General features: G+C 39.0%; 1 protein-coding gene across 2 annotated transcripts in view; it reads right to left on the minus strand.

Annotated features, from left to right (window-relative positions):
* LOC115437925 (glypican-5-like) overlaps window positions 1–20,746 on the minus strand; it is a 108,782-nt gene that overhangs the window by 57,046 nt on the left and 30,990 nt on the right. Inside the window, exons 4-6 of one of the 2 annotated variants that reach the window (XM_030161329.1) lie at window positions 12,662–12,825; window positions 11,552–11,608; window positions 10,740–10,862 (exon numbers count right to left, since the gene is read on the minus strand). In XM_030161329.1, coding sequence (XP_030017189.1) covers window positions 10,740–10,862; window positions 11,552–11,608; window positions 12,662–12,825 — 344 coding nt within the window. The remainder of the gene's footprint in view (window positions 1–10,739; window positions 10,863–11,551; window positions 11,609–12,661; window positions 12,826–20,746) is intronic. The other variant, XM_030161330.1, reaches the window with a different exon arrangement.

Genomic DNA, 20,746 nt, shown 5'->3' on the forward strand with positions numbered 1-20,746 from the left:
CTGTGATTTCCATTTTGTTTAACTTCTGCTGCTGCTGTCTTGGCCAGGACACTCTTGAAAAAGACATTTTTAATCTCAGTGAGCTTTTTTCCTGTTTAAATAAAGGTGATAATAAAAAAATCCATTACCAGTTGTGCTTAAGTGCTTAGCAGTTCTACCTAAAGTATAGGACACCTGTGTATGTCTGCATAACAAACCTATTCTACCTCATGCAAACAAAAAAGCAAATGTACTTCTTGATAACATAATGATGCAATCTGGGCTGGTTTATTATTTGGCAAACACTATTGGGCCTAAATCCAGTACATTCTGACCCTGGGCAAAAAGGCTGGCCAGATTGCTACTTAAAGAAGTTAATTCTCAGCAGTGAAAAGCCCAACTCAGCAGCCCCTAGACCTTGCCAAATCTGGCAACAATATACAAACCACATCCTGTTCAGTTGTGGTCTTTGTGTGCACCATCACTTAGCTGCAACAAGCCTGACTCAGCTGGGCTGATAGAAACTCTACTTTGCACTTTTGACTTGTGAAATCTGTCAATATTGAGCACACATGTCTGGATGATAAATGTGAAAATTAGATCTCAAGGATGTAAAGATGTGCAATGTCTTATTTCTGAGAAAGGCTAAAACAATATTAGGTTTAGGGATTGTGCGTTGTCTTAAAGGAGCAGTCTGACAAATGTGGTGGTATCTAACAGCAAGTGTCTGGATAGCATCCGACTGGATATTTATCCTTTACCCTTCCCTTCCAAGTGAGTAAAAGAGATTTGGGTGGTTGTCACTTTGACATAAAAACTCCAAATTTCTTCTCAAGATCCAGTACTTATTGGCAGCACAACTTAGTGTTTATATAAAGGTATCATAACCTACAGAAAGCAGATGGTGCAGTTAGATGATGATATGCTAGTGAGAGCATAATTGTGAATACTATATTACATTTTTTGTTAGCATATTTATTTATGTCTGTAAACTTGTTTTTGAAAAGTAAAGTGCTGAATCTATTTGTTCATCTTTACTCTTATTTCTGCTAATACCTGAACTTTTATCTTAGAAATTTGTTTTTTATTGTATATTGCCTTGTATTTGATGGTTTCCTGATTGGAAATATAGACAAATCTCAATTGGCAGGACAATTCTATACGAAAAAGACTCATCATAAAGCATAGGTATAGCTGTTTGAAGGTTGGGATGGGGGACTTTCCCTTCATCCTGTAGCTCTTCGTGCAGAGGCCACATTCCCAGCACCACTCAGGGGGCTCCAGTGAGCAAGCCACGACACCAAACCCACCCGGAATTCTAGGAACGTTTTCCCTGTGGTTTCAGGTTACCACATATACACACACACACACACACACACACGCACACACACAGGGCATGGATCACAGGCCCTCACACAACACCCACCACAGTAGAATACTGTACTTTTGTTGTTTGTACAGAGTTGGATTTGTTAGCTTTCCCTCTCCTCCCGTGCCTGTCATTCATTTTCATTTTGACCTTACATAAACATTCACTGAGTTGGACAACAACTTGGAGCGATGCATAAACCCGCAACTGGACTCAGCATGAAAGTGTTCGGATTCAGATTCTCACTCTGATGGTAAATACCACACTGAAAACTTTTGCACACACATTCACACTAAAACTCTACAAGGAATCTTGCCAAGGCTTGCTATGGGCCTTGACTTCAGACTTACAGCTATACATCACAGCATACAAAATTTTACAGAATAAAGCTGACATTCAAGAAGAAATCTAATCCTAATGAACCTATAACTATGTTTTGTCAAGTCTGCTGTATCCCTGAGGAAAAGAGGCATCCCTAAAAATAGTCACCACAGAGAGGTTCAGCTCTGTAAGTCAGATGTAGCCATGCTGGTGAGTGTTGATATGTGTTAGGTGTGTGAATGTGTTGTGTGTAGGGTGCACACTGTCTGTAGCACACAGAAATAGTGATGGTCTATAAGGTTATGATCCTTACATATGGATCCAAGCGAAGATTCAAAGGTGAAATGTCTTCAACTTTGAGCAGTGTTAAAATGTGTTTCTGAAATGAGAAAGTTAAATATATGAAGACTTCTTCATAATATCACAAACTCCATTATCTCATATATCAGCATTTTTGTTTTAATTACAATAAGTACAGTTAAAATCCAGTTTAAAATGTATGACTAATTCAAAGTCACTTTCAAAATCAGAAGGTATTGCTTACATAGATAGGTGAAGCCTTGATTTCAGTGTGCTGTTACTACATAAGTCTACTGGGTGCCAAACTCTGTTGATACAACTACAGACAGCTCTAATATTACAAAAATGTGATAAAAAATAATAGAGAGACTGCCAGGAAATAATGACCACTCCGCTGAATAGCTGCAGTGCCTTCCAAGAGCAATTTTCACGACACAAGATAAAATTACCTCCAAAATGAGACGTTAGTCCTGGATGGCTCACTGTTTACCGTTTTGTTTCACGTGTAAAATTCCGGGGGTGTGTGTCTTTATGCATTAAAGTACATGAAGTCAGTGATAATTACAAGAGGAATATATTATTTGAGTTTTTTTTTCTTTTGTTAACTGTAAATCCTGAATCATTAAATCACTGACATAAAATTCCAGTTCTTTGAAACTGGAGCCTTTATTGGTCCTTCTGAACAACCAAAAAAATTTTTTTTTCAAATATCAATTTCCATGTATGAGTTGCAATTTTATATCATATTTGATACATGGGGTCTCAATGCTCAAATACTTTTATTTTTGAACAAACAAAAACATAATACAACACAAACATGTCTAACAAATTAGTAATTCCTTTTCAAAATTGGCAAAGTTCTGCCTCCTTCCTCATTCATGACAATTTTGTAGTGTCACTGGAAAGGCCTCTAGTGAACAAATCCCCCCCTGTTGGATTATCTGTGTATTGCATGTATCTAATTGTATACATCAGGTTTGTCAAGAAGAAATATCACACTGATCATGTAGAGGGCTTCAAAACTCATGTATCAAATATTTTTGGTGTTAAAGGGTTAACTAACATTAGACTTCATGTCAAAACTCAGGGGTTTAGCAGAACAGGCAACACGCAGGAAAATGATTTACACACATTACTGACTGGCACCAAGACATGCAAGCAACGAAGGCTTCAAACCAGCTCACTGATGCAGTTAAGCCACAAAGACAAAGGGCTCTCCTAAAGCCACTGCTTCCTTCTCCCACTGACCTACATCTCTCATTTCTTTACTCATCAGTTACTACATTTCTCTTTCTATCCACTGTTTACCCATCCAGACTTCCCTTCATCCTCCATAGTCCATCTACTCCTCCATTTCTTCTCCTCGTCTCCTGCAGGGGTTTTGATGCTTTGACAGAGGGCCAGTGCTGAGGTTGCTGAGTCCACTGTGTCTACTAGGCCCAGTAGGAACTGCTTCAGTAAAGCATGCCAGTCTATTGTGGCGTTTTAATTACATTAGGTCAACCCACTGCATACACTGGATGCATAACAGAAGGGAGAGGCTGTAAAATTGTGCTTCTTCCATAAAAGTGATAATAGGAAGACTGTCAGGAGCTGGGTGAACATTTCAGCAACATACAATGAATAGGCATGGCATGCCGTAAAACCAAAATTTGAGAAAGCTGAAACACATAAACACTTCCCACTCAGAGCCATTTTAGGTCTCAAATGGGCAAATTACACAGTGAGGCCAACAAAATTTCACTTGCTTACACACCATCGACACAAATCTTCTATCCTCACTCTTCCCCGTTTTCTTCTCGCACAGCTACTGATTTAGAAATAACATAACTCCAAACATTCGCCATCCAAGCTGAGAGCATAAATAACTCAGTTACTGGAATACGATCACTGTTGTTTTCACTTTCCCTCACACACACACATCACAAAGCTTCAGGCCCAAAGAGAGATAGATGTCTATGCAGTGTAGCAATGTAGAACAGGTCAAGCTGAGGTCCCCGGCAGCATCCCAGGGTTATGGGAAAGGGATGGGCCACTTAATCAGAGCTAAGGCAGAATAGAAGAGAGGGTTTGTAGGACACACACAGAAAGGACTAAGAGGTTTGTTAAAGATGTCAGATGCAAATGGCAGAGGTGAAAGGGGAGCTGGAGGAGAAAAAAAGAAAAAACATGAGGTCTACATCTCCAGCTGTTTTCTACTTTAAGCTGGCATTTTGTCACTGTTAGAGAAAAAAAGTGTCTACTTCGCGTGATGTATATCGACGAAGACATGAGCAGAATTAAACTTTTAAAGGGCGCTAATGCATGATCATTTGTTGATGTATACTATGCAGTTTGCACATGTGCACTGTAGTTCACCTTATATAAGCAGAGGGTCGTTACTCAATAGCCATAGCTCATATAGTAATTAATTTATTGTCCCTTCTGCTAGAGTTTCATTGTCTTATTCCCTCACATTTTTTCACTAAACTCTTCTGACCCAAGAGACTGACACAGAGAAGGCAGGAAAGAAAAATACTATGACTTGATGGGACTGGAATAGGACAGAAAGAGAGAGAGAGAGAGAGTGTCAGGGGTTAGGACTTTGCCTGGTGCAGCACTCTTCCTGCTTCTCCCTACAATAACAGAATGGATTCCAGATGTCAAAATGATAAACAAATGGATTGTCATAACCTTATAAAAATGCAAGGCATTCAGAAGCACTCACACTGCTGAATTGTCTGTGATCCATCCCCTTGAGCTAACACAAAATCATACTCAAAATATGGTGATGGTATTGGTTGTTCACTCTTATAGAAGTACATGCTAGACGCACATGTCGGCACTTCAGTACAAAACGCATGTGCACGCACCCACTCATATAAACCTCTCATCCTTGATCTGACCGCAATCTGACATACTCTTAGACATGTGAGTATGTCAGAGCTCGTATCTCTGCCAAGGACTCCTGTAACTCACATGGGTTATCTTGCAACATTTGACAACATAGTGTAACAGTCCCAGGATATGTCCCTATTTATGGGTCTGTTCCAAATTCATTGGATTGGTCCTTGGCACATGCCCTACTCTTCAACAAAACATCATACATGTTTTTGCAATAGATTTGAACTAATTTAACTGAAATGCAAAAAAAACAAAAAACAAAAATAAACAAATCAACATACATAAGCGATTATATTACCTCCTTGGCAGGGAAGAAAAATATTTAATTTTTTTGGGTCACTGTGGTAAATTTAGAGTTGAAATGAATGTCTCTAATGATACATATGAAAAAAAAAAACAAATAGGAGGAAACAAGCTGTCAAGTAAGTATTATAGCTTCTGATTGCTTACATGGTTAGAACAGCGTCACCATGTAAATCAAGTCAATACAAACACTGCAGTGTTTCCAAGTCACAAAAAGCTGATGACGTACCCGTGTCCAGCTAAATCATCTCCGAACACATGGACTGAATACAGCTTTTGGGAATTTTTAAAGCATTAGGACAACCAGTGTGTACTCCTGAATGAAAGTTGAAGAAAACTTAAAATAACTGTGGTTTGAAACTATTTGGTATTGTCAAAACAAGAATTCACAAATGTCCAACACTGACAGATTGTGTCTTCTACTGGCCTGCGACATGAACATGTGTGTAACAGATTAGCCTTCCGGTGCTCAGCATTCATTATTATTAATGTTTTATGACAAGTGGTAGAAAACTTAAAAAAATAGATACATGTTTTCTGAATCTGCACCAAAATGTAATGGTTTCATCCTAGGCCCATGCCCTTTCCTACCATTAACGTTCATGAAATTCAGTGGTGGTTTTTGGTGACAGACAAAAGCAGGAATCACTTAACCTCATAATAATACCTTCAATACAGTTTTTCTTTCTTGTGTTAACCCTATCTCTTTCAGTTAACTAAGCATCTGAAACCATAAACTAAACTAGTAAACCAGTGGTTCCCAACCCCATTTTAACATCACAAATTTCTGGTGACCCAAGACATTCAAAACGGAGACTTTTTTTTGGCTAAAATGAATTTGTTTGTGATTATGTAATAGTTTGCTATACTATGTTGCAATAACCATTAATTTTAGATGACATTTAGGCTATATAATGTATATTATTATGGACGGAGGCAGAAAAGCTAGGTGTAGATTACTGCACAAAGTGAGAATTTTATTTTCCTTGCTCAGGATATGTACAGTCAGTCCAGCTTGTATTTACAAGACTGCAAATTAATAATAACAAACAAACAAGAACTCAAACTATGAATTATGAAAGAGCTGCAGCATCTGAAACTGGCCACAATGAACATTTGAAAGATAAACACTACCACAGTGCTTCAGTTTCAGCTTCAGAGTTTGTACATGTCTTTTATGGATTGTGATGGTCTTTCTCAACTCACCATATATTTTTTATTAGTACATTTTTTTGGTCTTTTTTTCATCAATTACTAGAAATTTCAGGCGATCCCATTTGAATTCCAGGCAACCCCACGTGGGGTCCCGACCCCAAGGTTGAAAAACACTGTACTAAACTAAAAGACAAACTCATTTCCTATAACTATAAACACTATTTCTCTGTTTCCTAGCATTGTCATTCAGTATCATTAACTCAAGTCATCACAACTCCTCACATAGTGTTCACACAGAGATCAGAACCTCAGGGTACAAAGGTCATAGATCACTTCACTCATTCTGGATCCACAAAGACCTGAAGGTAGACATGGACATAAGAGCTGAGGTGGAAGAGAAAAGACAAGAAGAGAAACAGCTCGTGATTAGATTTATGTAACTCTGGCTGATCAGCGTCTTGTCCATGGGATTCCAATGAGAGAAGATGCACTAAGAATGCAGTCAAGTCTGAGCTGCTTTATCGTACCTTCTACAGTTTCAGCTTCAAGTATCTCAGTCTGACCCAGACCAAAGACAGGATGAAATGTGATTTTACGCTCAGAAATTCATACACAGAAAATTATTTTTGCAGTAGCCTCTTCTCCTTCTGTTTTTCTGAGTTGCATATTTCTGCAATACGCTGACTTTTTCACTCAGTTTCAGTTACGTTTTGAGAATAAATAACCGGCGTTTGTCATTATATTGTGTGTGCATCGTTCAAAGAGGCCGTTCAGGAGGAAAGCGTCGTATTTACTGCAGTAACAGTGTTTCAGATTGATCTCACCACCGTGTAATGGCTGTTATGTTGTGTTTGTATATTTGATAGCTTTTTTTGTGTGATGTCTGAAGGCATCCATGTAATTTTATTGCTGTAAAATGACATGGTTTTGAGTGGAGAACATAGCTTTGACGTAGAACTTTGAAGTTTGTGAAGGTGTGTGTGTGTGTGTGTGGTACATATCTCTTAAGAATTGTGGCTAATTGAGCACACATTTCCAAAAACTTACCTATTTATCAAAACCTTGAGTGAAGAGGAAAGAGTATTGACTTATTTCAGTCTGTGATGAAGTGCCTCCTATAAATACAGGATAATCTATGAATCTATATAAAGAATCTGGTCATTTTGGTTGATCTTACCTTTCCGGAAAAGAGAGTGCAAACTATTCACACATGTGATACTGTAAATGTGCAGAGATATTTGAACACATGCCAACATGCACTTTTAGTTGTAAGTACAACTGCTTGCCCCCCCCTGCTTGCCTCCTCTGTCATCAGATGCTGAATAAGAGAGGAAGGGAATTTCAATCCCCTACATCAAACGCTTTTTGATGTACTTTGAAGTATTACAACATACAAGTGTGTGTGTGCTTTCAGAAGTTGATGTGTGTCGTCGCACAGCATGATTGTGCCTAAATGTATATCCTCTCCAGCTGTTGAATAGCATATGGGTCCCATGCAGATTGATATGTGACTGATTGTGTGTGCATATATGTGTTTACGTCCTCCTGCTTGTGGGGAAAACCCACCGATCCCTCAGAGGCTTTGTGTGCCCACCACACAGGAAGCACAAGTCAAAGTATGACAGCGACTAACGCCACAGAAGCTTAGCACCAGTGATGGCCTCATGCATTCATTTCATTTTTATAGGGCTTGTGTCCTACCCACTGTACAGAAACTGAACCCAACTGATAAGTTAGACTTAAAAAAAACCAAAAAAAAAAAAAAAAACCCCCACAATTTAAAAATCTTGCATGATATCTTGAGTTTTCTCATGCAATTTCCCCATTCATGGTATGGTCAGTGGCAATGGTGGCAGCAATGTCCAAGTCTTTCCCATGCAGCCTCATAGGAAGGTCTTTGTTCCCCCTCCAGGCTTTGGGGGTCCCCACGGCAGGGCTATGCCCCACTTCACTGACTCCACAATGGGTCTTTATGCTGCCAAGGTCCCCCTCCCCCCTCTTCACCCCACCATGCTTCCCTCATCGGGGGCACAGGGAGGCACAGGGGGCACCACGGCACCAAAACGCCAACTCTTTTCATGCTTTGTCCTGTTCCTCTCTCTCTCTCTCATACACATGCCAACAGTGTCAGATACAGTGGAAGAGTTTTGCTGAATAGCCACAAGTCAATGTGAGCAGTTTATGAGTGGTGCCAAATGTCTCAGTAGGATACTGTTTTCTTATTCAACCAAAGAACACATGACACCACAAGCAAAGACCTGAGTCTCACCAGGGAGTGTGTGATAACACACCATTACAACCCATTAGCACTGTTGTTGAAAGTCTGTGCCCTTGGAAGTGAAAAGACTCACAAGTAGAATAGAGAGGAGTGATGGGATGGTGGAAAGAGTAGCAATATCTTCACCAAACTACAGTAGGAAGGTTTCATCTGGTTTATTTACTGAATATTTGCCTCAACTTCTGTTTACTCTCTCATGTGTTCCTGATCACGAAGCTAGCGCACACGCTGGCTGCTATACTTTGTGAGCTGACAAACTGTCATACGCCTTGATAAATGGGTGGTCTGCTTAATATGTCTCAGCCATTGGCAGATCCTCAGCATTTGGGACGGGTAGGGAGTGCCAGGCCAAGAGATGAGAAAGAAAAGAGATGAAGAGAAGAGAAACAATAATGAGATTTTGAAAGCTGCCTAACTACTAAAAATTGTGACAAAATGATTTACAAGCCACTGAGGATAACAGAATAAAGTGTATCATACTTTTGTGTGAGTGGATCTTCAGTATGACTTTCGTGTGAGTGGAAAAGGCAACATTGGACCTCTGTTTTCCAATGTTAAGACCAGTATTGGCACTACCATGAGCTGAGACTGCCATGATAATGGTAGCCAGCTTGGGACCACCACAAAAGGAGAGCATAACTTTATCATAATTGCAGTTTCTAAAGTGTTTAAGAACCAGATCCAGCAGGGGGAATCAGTTACAGACTTGCATTGGCTCAGTAATCTGCCTCAATTCTCTGTTCTCTGTCAGTGGAAGGATATATCTACACACACACACGCACACACACACCAAGTACTCAGTCTTTGAGAGATGCAGGAAAAGTTTCCAAGGCCACACCTATAAATCAGCAAAAAAATAAAACCTCATAAATGCCCTAAAAAAGAGCTAGAAACAAGAAAAAAGGGAACAGATAACAACCCATTAGCTAACTGAAATACAAAGCAGAGGAGAAGCCAGGGACTATTTGTTCTGCCTGCCTGTTGAATGCGGAGATGGATTTAATGACTTCCTTATTTCCATGCTGATTAACAACAGTGTGCTACACTGACTCACACAAGCACACAGATAAATGCACAAGGCCTGTCACTTTATCCCAAGTCTGAATGGACTCATATTTCTCAAAGCAAAGTATTTAAGGTTATTAAAACTAAAGTGTACCAGTAATGGATGATGGGCAGTTCTGAACTCCAGACTGCAGCCAAAACCATGGAACAACTGGCCAGGACAAATACACAAATAACAAAATACACTGGGACATTGTCTTATCATAAGAAACAAACTGCTCTAGTAGCATAGTTGTTCAAGTCAAAACATAAGAAAGGAATTGTTCACTAACATTAAAAAAATAAAAGTAAAAAAATAAGTATATGTGGGTGTACTATGCATCAAAAATATTGGCTAAATAGGATATATCTTAAGCTTTTCAGTGATAGTCTCTCTATATATTTATTTTTTGGTCATTTAGAGGCACTTTTTTTTCTTTAAATATGAATTTAGATTCTGTTTCAACAGTTGCAGACACATATAGTACTTTGCAAGGTTGAAGGGCTGAAATGATCATATGTATGTATTTCTCATTCTCTTTTCTTCAGATACACAAGAAATAACACAGAATACATGCACAGCCTTACTACACACACAAAAAAACTGAAATAATGGTTAAAGTCAGTATTTAGTGTGACCCCTGTCCCCATAACAAGAAGCAGCACAAATAGTTAGAGTGAAACCTCTGAACACCTGAAAATTAATGCAGTAAATCTCATCTTGTCTGAACAAAAGGGTTACAGACATGTCAAATGTGAAATGTCTGTGGTTTATAGTTGTTTTCCCTGTAACTTTTGTTATTTACTGCTGTACATACTTCCCATATATCCAGATTGTATGTTAAAACAGAAACTGAGAAATGTACTGTATATATGTGGTCATTAGAACTTTACTAAACCAACAAACCTTGTGTGCACAGCACAGTTAAGTACATTTGGAATGTGACTGGCATATGCAGATAATCGTTTCATATCATGTCAATCCTCTTATTTTCCTCCATGTCATTTGCTCTGGGTATTAATTCGGACGTGACAGATTAAGCACATTTGTCTGTCCCCTTTCCCCATTTTCCCTGAGAAGGTCTGAATTGATTTCCATTCTCCTACCTCTCCACCACGTTGTCTCCGCTCCAGCACATGGAGTCATCAACAACATTCTCCCCTTCGCACAGCATCTCTGGCAAAGCTGCAAAGAAGGACTTGTAGCGCTGCACATACATCAGGAACTCTCTGAGAATAGACATGGGGAAGGCACAGAAAGATATTAATCTATTGCACAAATGCTCTGAATAGCTTGACATGCTTAACAATGAAATTGAGAAATGTATTATGTGTGTCCACATGCTTGGTGTGGTTGGTGGAGAACCTAAACGTGATATTCTGTCTTGGTATTATACCACCAACAACAAACAGTATCTTCAAACCATTCCACAATACATGCACATGATAAATAAACATGATTGATAATGAAGTTGGCAGAAAAATACTGGCTTTGAATCTGACCACTTCACTGTATCAGCACATTTTTCTCAATTACACTGTGCTACAAAGTGCTTACTTCATCAAATCTACAAACACATGTTAACAATACAGACACTATCACTCCAGCAAAACAATATCATAATATTTTGATCGGACACACATTGTTGCCACCCACGTGGCAGAGCAGACAGCAGGGGTCACAAGAGCTTCCAGTATGTGTTGAGTCATTCAGAGCAGTAAGTGATGAAAGTTATTGTTGAGATGATCATCAAACCATATGAATAAGTTTTGTGAAAAATTGCAAGTTGCCCAGAATCTAAGCCCTTATGAAACTGACTGATTAAGAACCCTATGCCCATATCAATCACAATATAAACTGTCATTGCTACATAAGGTGTGTGAGGAGAGATAAAGAATCCCCTAGGGTTCATGCTTACCTAGAGAGTGTTCTCAGACTATGTTTATTGTTCTTGGAGGGTTTCAGGGGGAACGAGCTGGGAATGATGGGAGTTGTAGTCCAAGGGAAATTGTTGCAAGCAGGGAGTATGCAGAGGGACGAGATGGAGGTGGGGGGGATGAAAGAAAGAAAAAAGAAACAAAAAGACGGCATGATGTGGGAAGGAGGGACAGAAAAAAAGTCACTTGACCCTGGAAGAGAGTGATTAATCATGCACATGCAGAGATTGGGCAACACCAGATATAAATCAATATCAAGTCCACAGCACTCCAACAGTTAAAGGAGACAATGATGTGTCAAGTACATGTTAATTAGTGAACAAAAACACAAGCAAATATCTGCAAATATATGTGCAAACAGTTATGTGTTCATGGAAAAAAAAAGAGGGTTCTGCTGAATTTCTCAATCCTGATTCTTCCATTAGAATAAAATAACAACGTTGTTCTACATCATCATGTGTCATATTTTCTACAGTACTTTTCTCCCTTTACTGTAGTGGGTGATGCCATGTCTCTGAAGTGGTCACACTCACATGTGCTTTGGTCAGGGCTGGCAGCGTGCAGGGAGCTGGATTGTGTTGCCGTGAATGGTGGTGGCAGTGCCAGGCCAGACCTGTCAGCTAGGCTGGAATCAGTGCCATGATTCATGGTTTGGGACAAGGTCAGGCCAGTAACACTGTAAGAGTATGTCTGTGTGTGTTTCTGTGTGTTGTACTATTTAAACTGAGGCCGGCTGGTGTTCAGACGTGGTGGTATGGACGTCTGGGTAAACAGGAAATTGTTGGTCTGTCAAGATTAATCTTACCCACTCCCCCTCATACGGCACAGCACAACCAGCTGCTGTGGGCATGGGATGGCTGCCCCAGAGGCCAGGTGGAGGGCATGGACTACAGTGCCAGGCACTACTTTAATTGTGTGAGTGTGTGGGTGCATGTGTTGTACAACTAACTGAATGAAAAAGAGACCTAATGGCAACTATGTCTTGTAAAACTGTAACCAAAAGCTCAGGGTACTTCTAACTTAAATTTACTTAACATCCAGTATAACTAATAGAACACTACTAAATATCAAACGATAACAGTTAACCTTACCTCCTCAAGTGAGCTAACTTCCCTATCCACTGCTCTGGTAGAGGCTGTGAGGGGGCAGCAGACATAGGAGGAGTAAATGAGGTCATGGTGGAGGTTGTGACCTCTGAGCTTGTAGGCTGCATGCCAGTGGGCTCCCCTGTAGACAGGCCACACACCTTGTCCACCTGTGGAAAGCATAGAGCAAACACACACACTTGTTAAACTAAAAAAAATATATAATGACAAGGGTGGAGATGGTGGCTTCAATAAACCACCAACTAACACCTACACAGATGAATGCAAATAAATGTGGATGCTTCAGGCTTTAAAAGAGAATGAAGAGAATGTCTACATTTTAGCTGAATGATTGCAAGGAATACAGCAAAAACAATGATTTGTGAAATATTTTAATTCAGAGCAATGATAAACATGAGAAAATACTGCACAAGAAGTTAGGGTGTGATTTAAGGAAATGGTGTGATGAGTGAATAATTGTCAGGAAGGATGGCACTAAATGCAGAACATTCAACTACCTCATGGAGGTGAAAGCACGTGCGCACAGTTAGCAATGAATGCTTGTATCTCTAGTGTGCTATTAAAGGCAGTAGTGAAGAGGTGGAGACTGTGGGGTCATGAATAAAGGGGCGTGTGCTTCCAACCAAGAAGCAAAATCAATGACATCTCATTGGCTTAAAAGCCTCTAGGCAGTGTTATTAAGTGGTTCTCAATTAGCCAGAGAGTCAGCATAATGGCTTTTGCACTGTGGACTGAGTAAATCCTCAGCAATCAATGTATATGCACTGCTTTGTTTAAAGGGGATGAGTCATTCTGTCATGTAAGAGCATCCAGTAGGGATAAGTATTATTCATTATTAGGACTGTTATTAGTTCTTTTCTGACCTAGAAAAGATGGTCTTATAGGTAAAAAACACTATTTAGAAACAGCACAGTCAGAAAAACTCCTGTTTCTCTCCATGATTGTGGAAGGATCATAATGCACAAAAGAGACATCATGGCTCACATACTGCAAAAAACGAAGGTCTTTCCCAGAGCACATATACAGTAATTATCAACTTTGATCATTTAGGACATTCATAATAGTTGTCATAAGCCATACTGTAAAAGATGTAATAATGTTGAAGTGTCCTTTAGCACTGAAAACAGAGAACACTATGCTGCCAAACTGTAGTAGCTCTACTGACCTGTATGTGTGTGAATGATTCAGTGAATACACTGTAAAGAATGCTGGACTGGGCTGGAAAAAAAAATACTGTAATTGGCTCTGTAACTGACTAACTAACCCTTACTTTTGGAATAAAATCATTTATGCACCTAATAAACTGACTTTAAGTTGAGGTTTTTATGTAACATCTATCTATTTTGGAGAAAAGGGATTCCTATTAATACAATCACACTAATTTTATCTCACAGAATAATTGCATACCTGCACATTTTTTAACTGCATTATTGGCTCTTCTTTACAGGGCTCATTCTGTCCTACTCTGTCTATACTCGACTCTGGTCTTAAATCTTCACTTAAGGCAGACGCCGGGCACGGGAAGGTTGTTTTATTGCATTAACCTTAACTCCCTCTGGAAACATAAAACATGCTCACATGTGGTAGAGCTGCTCACAGCCACACATGCACAAGGTGCATACACACACATCCAAAAGTGTCACACTTACACTACATTGTGGTGGTGACCGGACATAGAGGAACATAGTAACTGTTATGGTCATGACCAGTAGCAACACATTAATCCAAATGCCCTTTTCATGAGCAGTGACATTTTTCTGTTTAATTAATTTGTATTCTGTCTACACAACATGTGTTCAGACATTTATTAGAACTCTTGTAAACTTCAAACCTGTAAAAGGGATTGTTTTATGAACAAAGTTAGCCAAATTGGAGCATTTGAGCAATGGTAATGACAAACAAGGATATTTTAAAGTTTATAATTTAGTTTATACCCGCTAGATTACTTGGAGCTTTCAACATTGCGCAGTCCATTTTCAAGTACTTTGGTGTTTATGGCAACAGAATAAAATTACCCAATAAAACCAAGATGTAATAAAACTGAAAGTGTGAAGGCTGATGCATATTACCATGCAACCTATTTGGAAAGTAAATGGCATGCTGTTGATAGTTAAAGTGAACCATATGCATCTAACCACTTTTATTTAAAAATACTACGTATTGAAAACTACATTCCTGAAATGCACACACCATATAACAGAATATATAATCCATGACATCATGTCCAGACCGGGAGGTCTATGTTAGTACCAAAAAAGGTTTGCATTTTTCTGTAGCACTGAGAAATGGTGGATCAAGGCAGAGTGGAATCATGTAATTGTGAACTTTTTCAAGAGGCCATGAAGCATTTTAAATCCAGTGCCATTTCTCACCTGACTTTGTATGACACTTTTCTATTCTCTCAGACAAAAATGTAAACATCCTGGTAAAATATGAACATCAAGCGGGGGTCACTCACAGTTTTGTTTGCACTATCCCCTTAGTTTTTATACCCTGTTTATAAAAGAGATTCTGTGATGAGGCCTGAAGATTTTGCTGAATAGTTCACATTTCAAAACAATAATGATAACACAAATAATTGAACTGTCTAACTAAATAAACAGTCTAAAGAGAACATCAAGTCATGGAGGGGAAATAAGCATAACCTCATTAAGGATCTCATAGAGAAATTGAGACATGCTTCATTGGTTGGATCTTGTGACCACATAATCCGGAAAGCCAATCAGATGACAGGTTGAATAACGACATGGTCCTGAACATGGCCATAAATCAATTATCTCTTGACCTGATGATGGCGTGAGAATGAAAATCCCATTTGGGTAGAGCATGTGCGTGTATGCACCTGTTTGTCCTTGTTATACCTTCACAATTTCAGCTATTTTGTGGTGCATTCCTTATATGATTGCCTGAGGACAGAGACTGATGGGGTGGGAAAATTCACTGGATGCATGCTCTCAATAAGGGAAGACTTTAGGGAAATACAAAATATGTATTCTATGTACGGTTGAGCTAACCAATGAAATTTGACTTCTACTGCTGCAGGCAGCATGGATCAGCATTTTTATGGCACATACATATGTTTTAAAAACGTAGGTTTGCATTATTACATTGACAGAACAGTCATTAATCTAGCCAATTTACCTTACAAAGGTGTGCACCAAAATTTGTTTTCTCTCTTTAATTTTATTCTGATGTGTAGAAGTGTTTAACTCTGTGCACATATCATCCTGCAGCAAGAGAGTGTAAGAAGACCTAGTAAGAGAATAAGGTCCAAGTTAGCCTAGCCCAGGGCCATCCCTCCTCTCAGGGAGTATTGCCTTTCGGATAGCAGTGGTGGTCTTGTCTTCCCAGTTTATTTATCAAGGGATTACCCAGTAAAGCCAAGGGAACTTTCTCAGCCCCCTCTCACCCGAAGTGCACAGCACTGTGGGATGAAAAGGGCTTGTTTGGACAGTGAGGGCCTCTCCTTTTCCATAGTTTGTGCACTAAATGTGTCCATACACAGCCTGCCCACCTAATGCTAATGACATTAAATGTGAAAAGAAGATATACCTACTGTATATTTCCTTGCTCTGTAATAAATAAGGTATAGCTAAATGAAGAGAGGTGCAAAATTCTTACCAACTAATACTGAAAAAAACAAACATTGATTTTTTAACTACAGTACTTGGCCTGATCAATCCTTCAGAGGCCAGAAGTGTTAAAACTGAAAACAAACAGTCACATACTGAGATCCTTTTATATCAACAATTTCTGACCTCAACTAAAAACAATACCCACTTTTTTTTAACTAATCCATGGGGACTGTACTCATTTATCATAACAAGGGGTGTAGCTGTAATATCATGGAAGTATAGGTCTAAATGGATGATAAGCTTTTAGACTTATCCACTTATGTACTTGAAATGGAACTCAGGAATTGACAAACAGTTAGAAATACTAAACAGATGTTTGTTTTCATTCATGTTTTTATTATTGCTCTAGGGTCAGATGCTAAAATCCACCGTCAAATATAATCACTGTCTACTCAAGATAGTGGATAAACAAATCTAATCTTGAAATACTTAATAAAATACAACAACTACACATCATCTTTTGGTATAAAGCATGTCTTTCACTACTAAATGTGAATGGTGCACTTCTATATTTATAGAAAATCCATCCAAGTACATTGGAGCAGCTTCGGCCATGACACAGTAGAGAGTAAACACAGAGTAAACATGAATAGCTGTATGATCTCCACCAAACAGGTTATGTTTTTGGTGCTGTTTGTTACCAGAATTGTGCCAAAACTACTGCGCCAATTTTCAGTAAAGTTGATGAGTGTACATCTGCTGGCATTAGTTCACCACTGGCCTTGGCGGAGGTCTGTACACTCTCTTGATGCCCTCTAGTTTGTTGTGTTCACTGTGGTTGCTTACTAAAGCAGAAAAAAGGCTGACAATAAATGTGATCAGTAAAAACCAGCAGCGTGAGTAACAGGAACGCCAAGAGGACACCAGGCAAAATGCCACTGGTTCAAATACTACTCGGCTCCCCTACACAGGAAGGTCTTTGATTCTTTGGCAGCATAGTTGTTTTTAATGTTTCCTCCAACGAAAACCCAAAGCCCCAATTTCATTTCAAATGACTGGTGTTTGCTGTTGAGTAGCACAATAATTGTGTTTAAACAACTACCAATTTTCATCTCTAATTACAACACATATGAAAATAGAAAGCGAGGGCCCATTACTCTGGAAGGAGAACAGTTTCCAGTTCTTGTTTTATTCATTGACTCTCAGTGCATTGTTCATTGCCTTAAAAGAAAAGAAATCAGGCTACAGTATATACATCTCTTATGTACATCTGTTTTTATGACTAAATACCGGAAGCTATGTAAGACGGTGTATATGTTCATTTAAAAATAAACATATGTACACATGTATGCAGCCATGTATGTATAGAAATAACCTAGTCATATAAATAACTTGTTCTTTTATGTATGAAGGTGACTACTTGAATTTCGCAGGACCAGCAGCATTGTGGTGAAGGCACTGAGGTTAAGGATGCAGGCTTGTGACTGGAAAGTTGCCAGCTCAAATCCTGGACTATGTGGGAAAGTCTGGGTGGGTAAGGAGAATAAGAAACCCTCTTTGTGGTTGCATTTTGAATTAACAAAGAGAACTGTAGGCTGTTATCAAACCATTACAGACAGCAGCAGACTTTAGGTAATAATCAGGAGACAGACAGACAAGGCAGCTCATATATGCATTCATTCATTCATTTTCTGAAGTGTTTAGTCCCCAGAAGGGTCACAGGAGGGGTTGGAGCCTATCCCAGCTACTGACAGGAGAAGGTGGACGTATCGCCAGTTCAATACAGGGCCGACACATATATATGAACATCCATTCACTCTGACATTCACACCTACAGGAAGCTCAAGTACCCAGACAGAACCAATGCAGAACCCAGGACTTTCTCACTGAGAGGCGACAGTACTAACCACTGCCCTGCTGTAGCCGCCCCACAGCTCATATATTTAATGCAAAAATAATCACATGGGCCTCCAAACACACTAATTCTGGGTGGAGATCCTGACAAATGTTGGTAATCTACAGTGAAATGTTTACCCTGTAATTAACAGAAACCTGAACAGAGTTGGACGTTAACATGTCTCAGAATAAAATAAATGATTTATCGAGAATACAATTTATAAGGAAGTGGTTATGCACCTTAATTAGACCAGCTGGCAAAATGGTGAAAACCTAAAGCCTAAAATGGAAAAAGTGGGAGATTGTTTGTTCGTAATGAATTCTCATGTTACATACAAACTACAACGCATTTCTGGACTCTCAAAATGTACAAACCATGAGCAAAATATGGTGTTTGTGTGTGTGTTTGTGTGTGTATGTATGTATGTATGTACACCAATGGTACTGAAACTAAACTGAGGCCTCTGTATGACCAAGATAACATTTAAATCAGTGATAATAATATAATTGACAATAAGAAAATATGACAAGTCATTAAAGAAAATACCAAAGACAATGTACAATATTTTGCATAAACTGTGGAAAAATAGAAACCAATTAATCAAATGAAATCAATTGCTGAGAGAACTAAAAAAAATACCATATGAATAATTCCACTGTGCTAACATGTCCTGGGGGGCAGCACTGAGCAAGCAAGTGGAAAAAATTGGCAAAAATGTGGATCCTGATCCAGACCATCTTTGAGGACTGAGATTTGGTTTAAAGTCTCTATCATATCTCAGGGATTTTCAATGAGTCTACATAAGATCTAGTAAAAGTGTGCTGCAGCATTTAAACCACAGGTGCAGACAGACAGACATAAAGACAGACAGACCCAACTGCAATACCCCCACAGGGGCAAGGGTAAAAATCATCAACTTATGGGTTTGTAGCTATACTAAACATGATGTACTCTGTAGATGATGAAGTGTTATGGCTTTAAGCCAATATATTAATTTGGTTTGCTTTTTTTCCCCAGTATATCACACCCCCTGGACCACCACTCATGGACATAACTGTGACAGATTTCCATTAGGCCTATCCCTTAGAGCCTTGATTGAGTACACATGATTTACACTGTCTCTCTTCTTTTTGCCTTCTTTTCTAACTCCCTAACAAATCCTTACTACCAATCTTTTAGATCTCTCCTCAGTCTTTCTAAACCATTCTATCTTCATCATTTTCTTTACAGTGCTCAGTCTGCAGTCTCTGTCAGTCAGTCCCCCCTTCCCGATAGTTGTCTCCTCTTTTATGTGAATGATGTCAGTGCTAATTAAAGAAAGACTCTGTGACTCGTATATCACAAGGAGAAGTCCTTGAGAGTCCAATCGGAAAAGAGCACACTGAGTCTCTCTCTCCACACTGAGACTTGTTTATCCTGATTAAATCACTCACAGATGATTTAAAAATGAGAGGCTGTTGGTCTTTTTCCTTGTAAATATGGGTGTTACTTTGGAGTTTGTTGACAACAGATGTCCATCTTTGTAAACAAATTTAGGCGAATTACAGACACTAAATGTGGCAAAATGTCTCCAAGGATTCAAGTGGTATAATACCACAAATGAAGGCAAAGAGACAGAAAAAGGTCAAGTGAGTTCACTGCGTCTGTGCCTGCAACATGCTGGAATACATGCATACATGCAAAGAAAATAAGCTTGCGGATACTGTAGAAACTTTGACAGTCCACATGTCCATTTTCAAGTCCTTCAATGAACCAGCAAGAACTATTAAAATCATAACACAGATGTAGTAGGTATTCCCAGCAGCCTGGACACAGATATTACAAGGAGACATTTCTCTGTGCAGTAACACCAGGCCTTTGAGTGCCTACAGGTACCAGCCAAGGCTGCTGATAAGATATAGGCTGAAAAAGAGGAAGCTCATAATAAGGAAGTGGAAAAGGAGGAAAAGCTCAAGAGCTTACTGAGGTATAAAAAAGGAACTAATGCAGTGTATTAAGACAACATGAGAAGAACCAGTTTGTTATAGAATAGTGATACTGTCTCAAACAAAGTAGGCCTATTTATATTCACTCTATAAAAATGTACATCCATTTGGATAACACAGTTAACGTAATGTATGCAATAGTATATGCAGGAGTACATATAACATGCATGTAGTGTAATTTTTTCTTCTGTCACTTATGTTTTACTGACAGTTTGTTATGTCATAACTATGTAATCAGCTTGGAGGAAAATTTTCTATGCAATTACTACACACAAATAGACTAGGTTTTTGGTGACAATCTTGAGAAAATGTTGTCTATATACCACAAAAGAGTGCTTTCCTGCAGTTGCTGTGGGCTAATATGAAGCAGGTTAAAGTGACCAGTCAATGTATGTTGGCAAACCTCCAACATTTCCTGCTACTCAAGAAGACGTGGAGCAAATTCCAAGTGGTATTGGGTCCCGGACTGATGATTGACAGAGACATAATGTGACCAATATTGAAAAAACAAGGTCAAACAGGGGTGTTGTTGAGATTTATTAGTAATCTTAAATAATAACATGACCATATATGTCCTCTTGCCAAACCTCTTTCTCTCTTTCTGCCCTTCTCT

Source organism: Sphaeramia orbicularis, chromosome 17 (assembly GCF_902148855.1).
Source record: "Sphaeramia orbicularis chromosome 17, fSphaOr1.1, whole genome shotgun sequence".
Classification (NCBI taxonomy): domain Eukaryota; kingdom Metazoa; phylum Chordata; class Actinopteri; order Kurtiformes; family Apogonidae; genus Sphaeramia; species Sphaeramia orbicularis.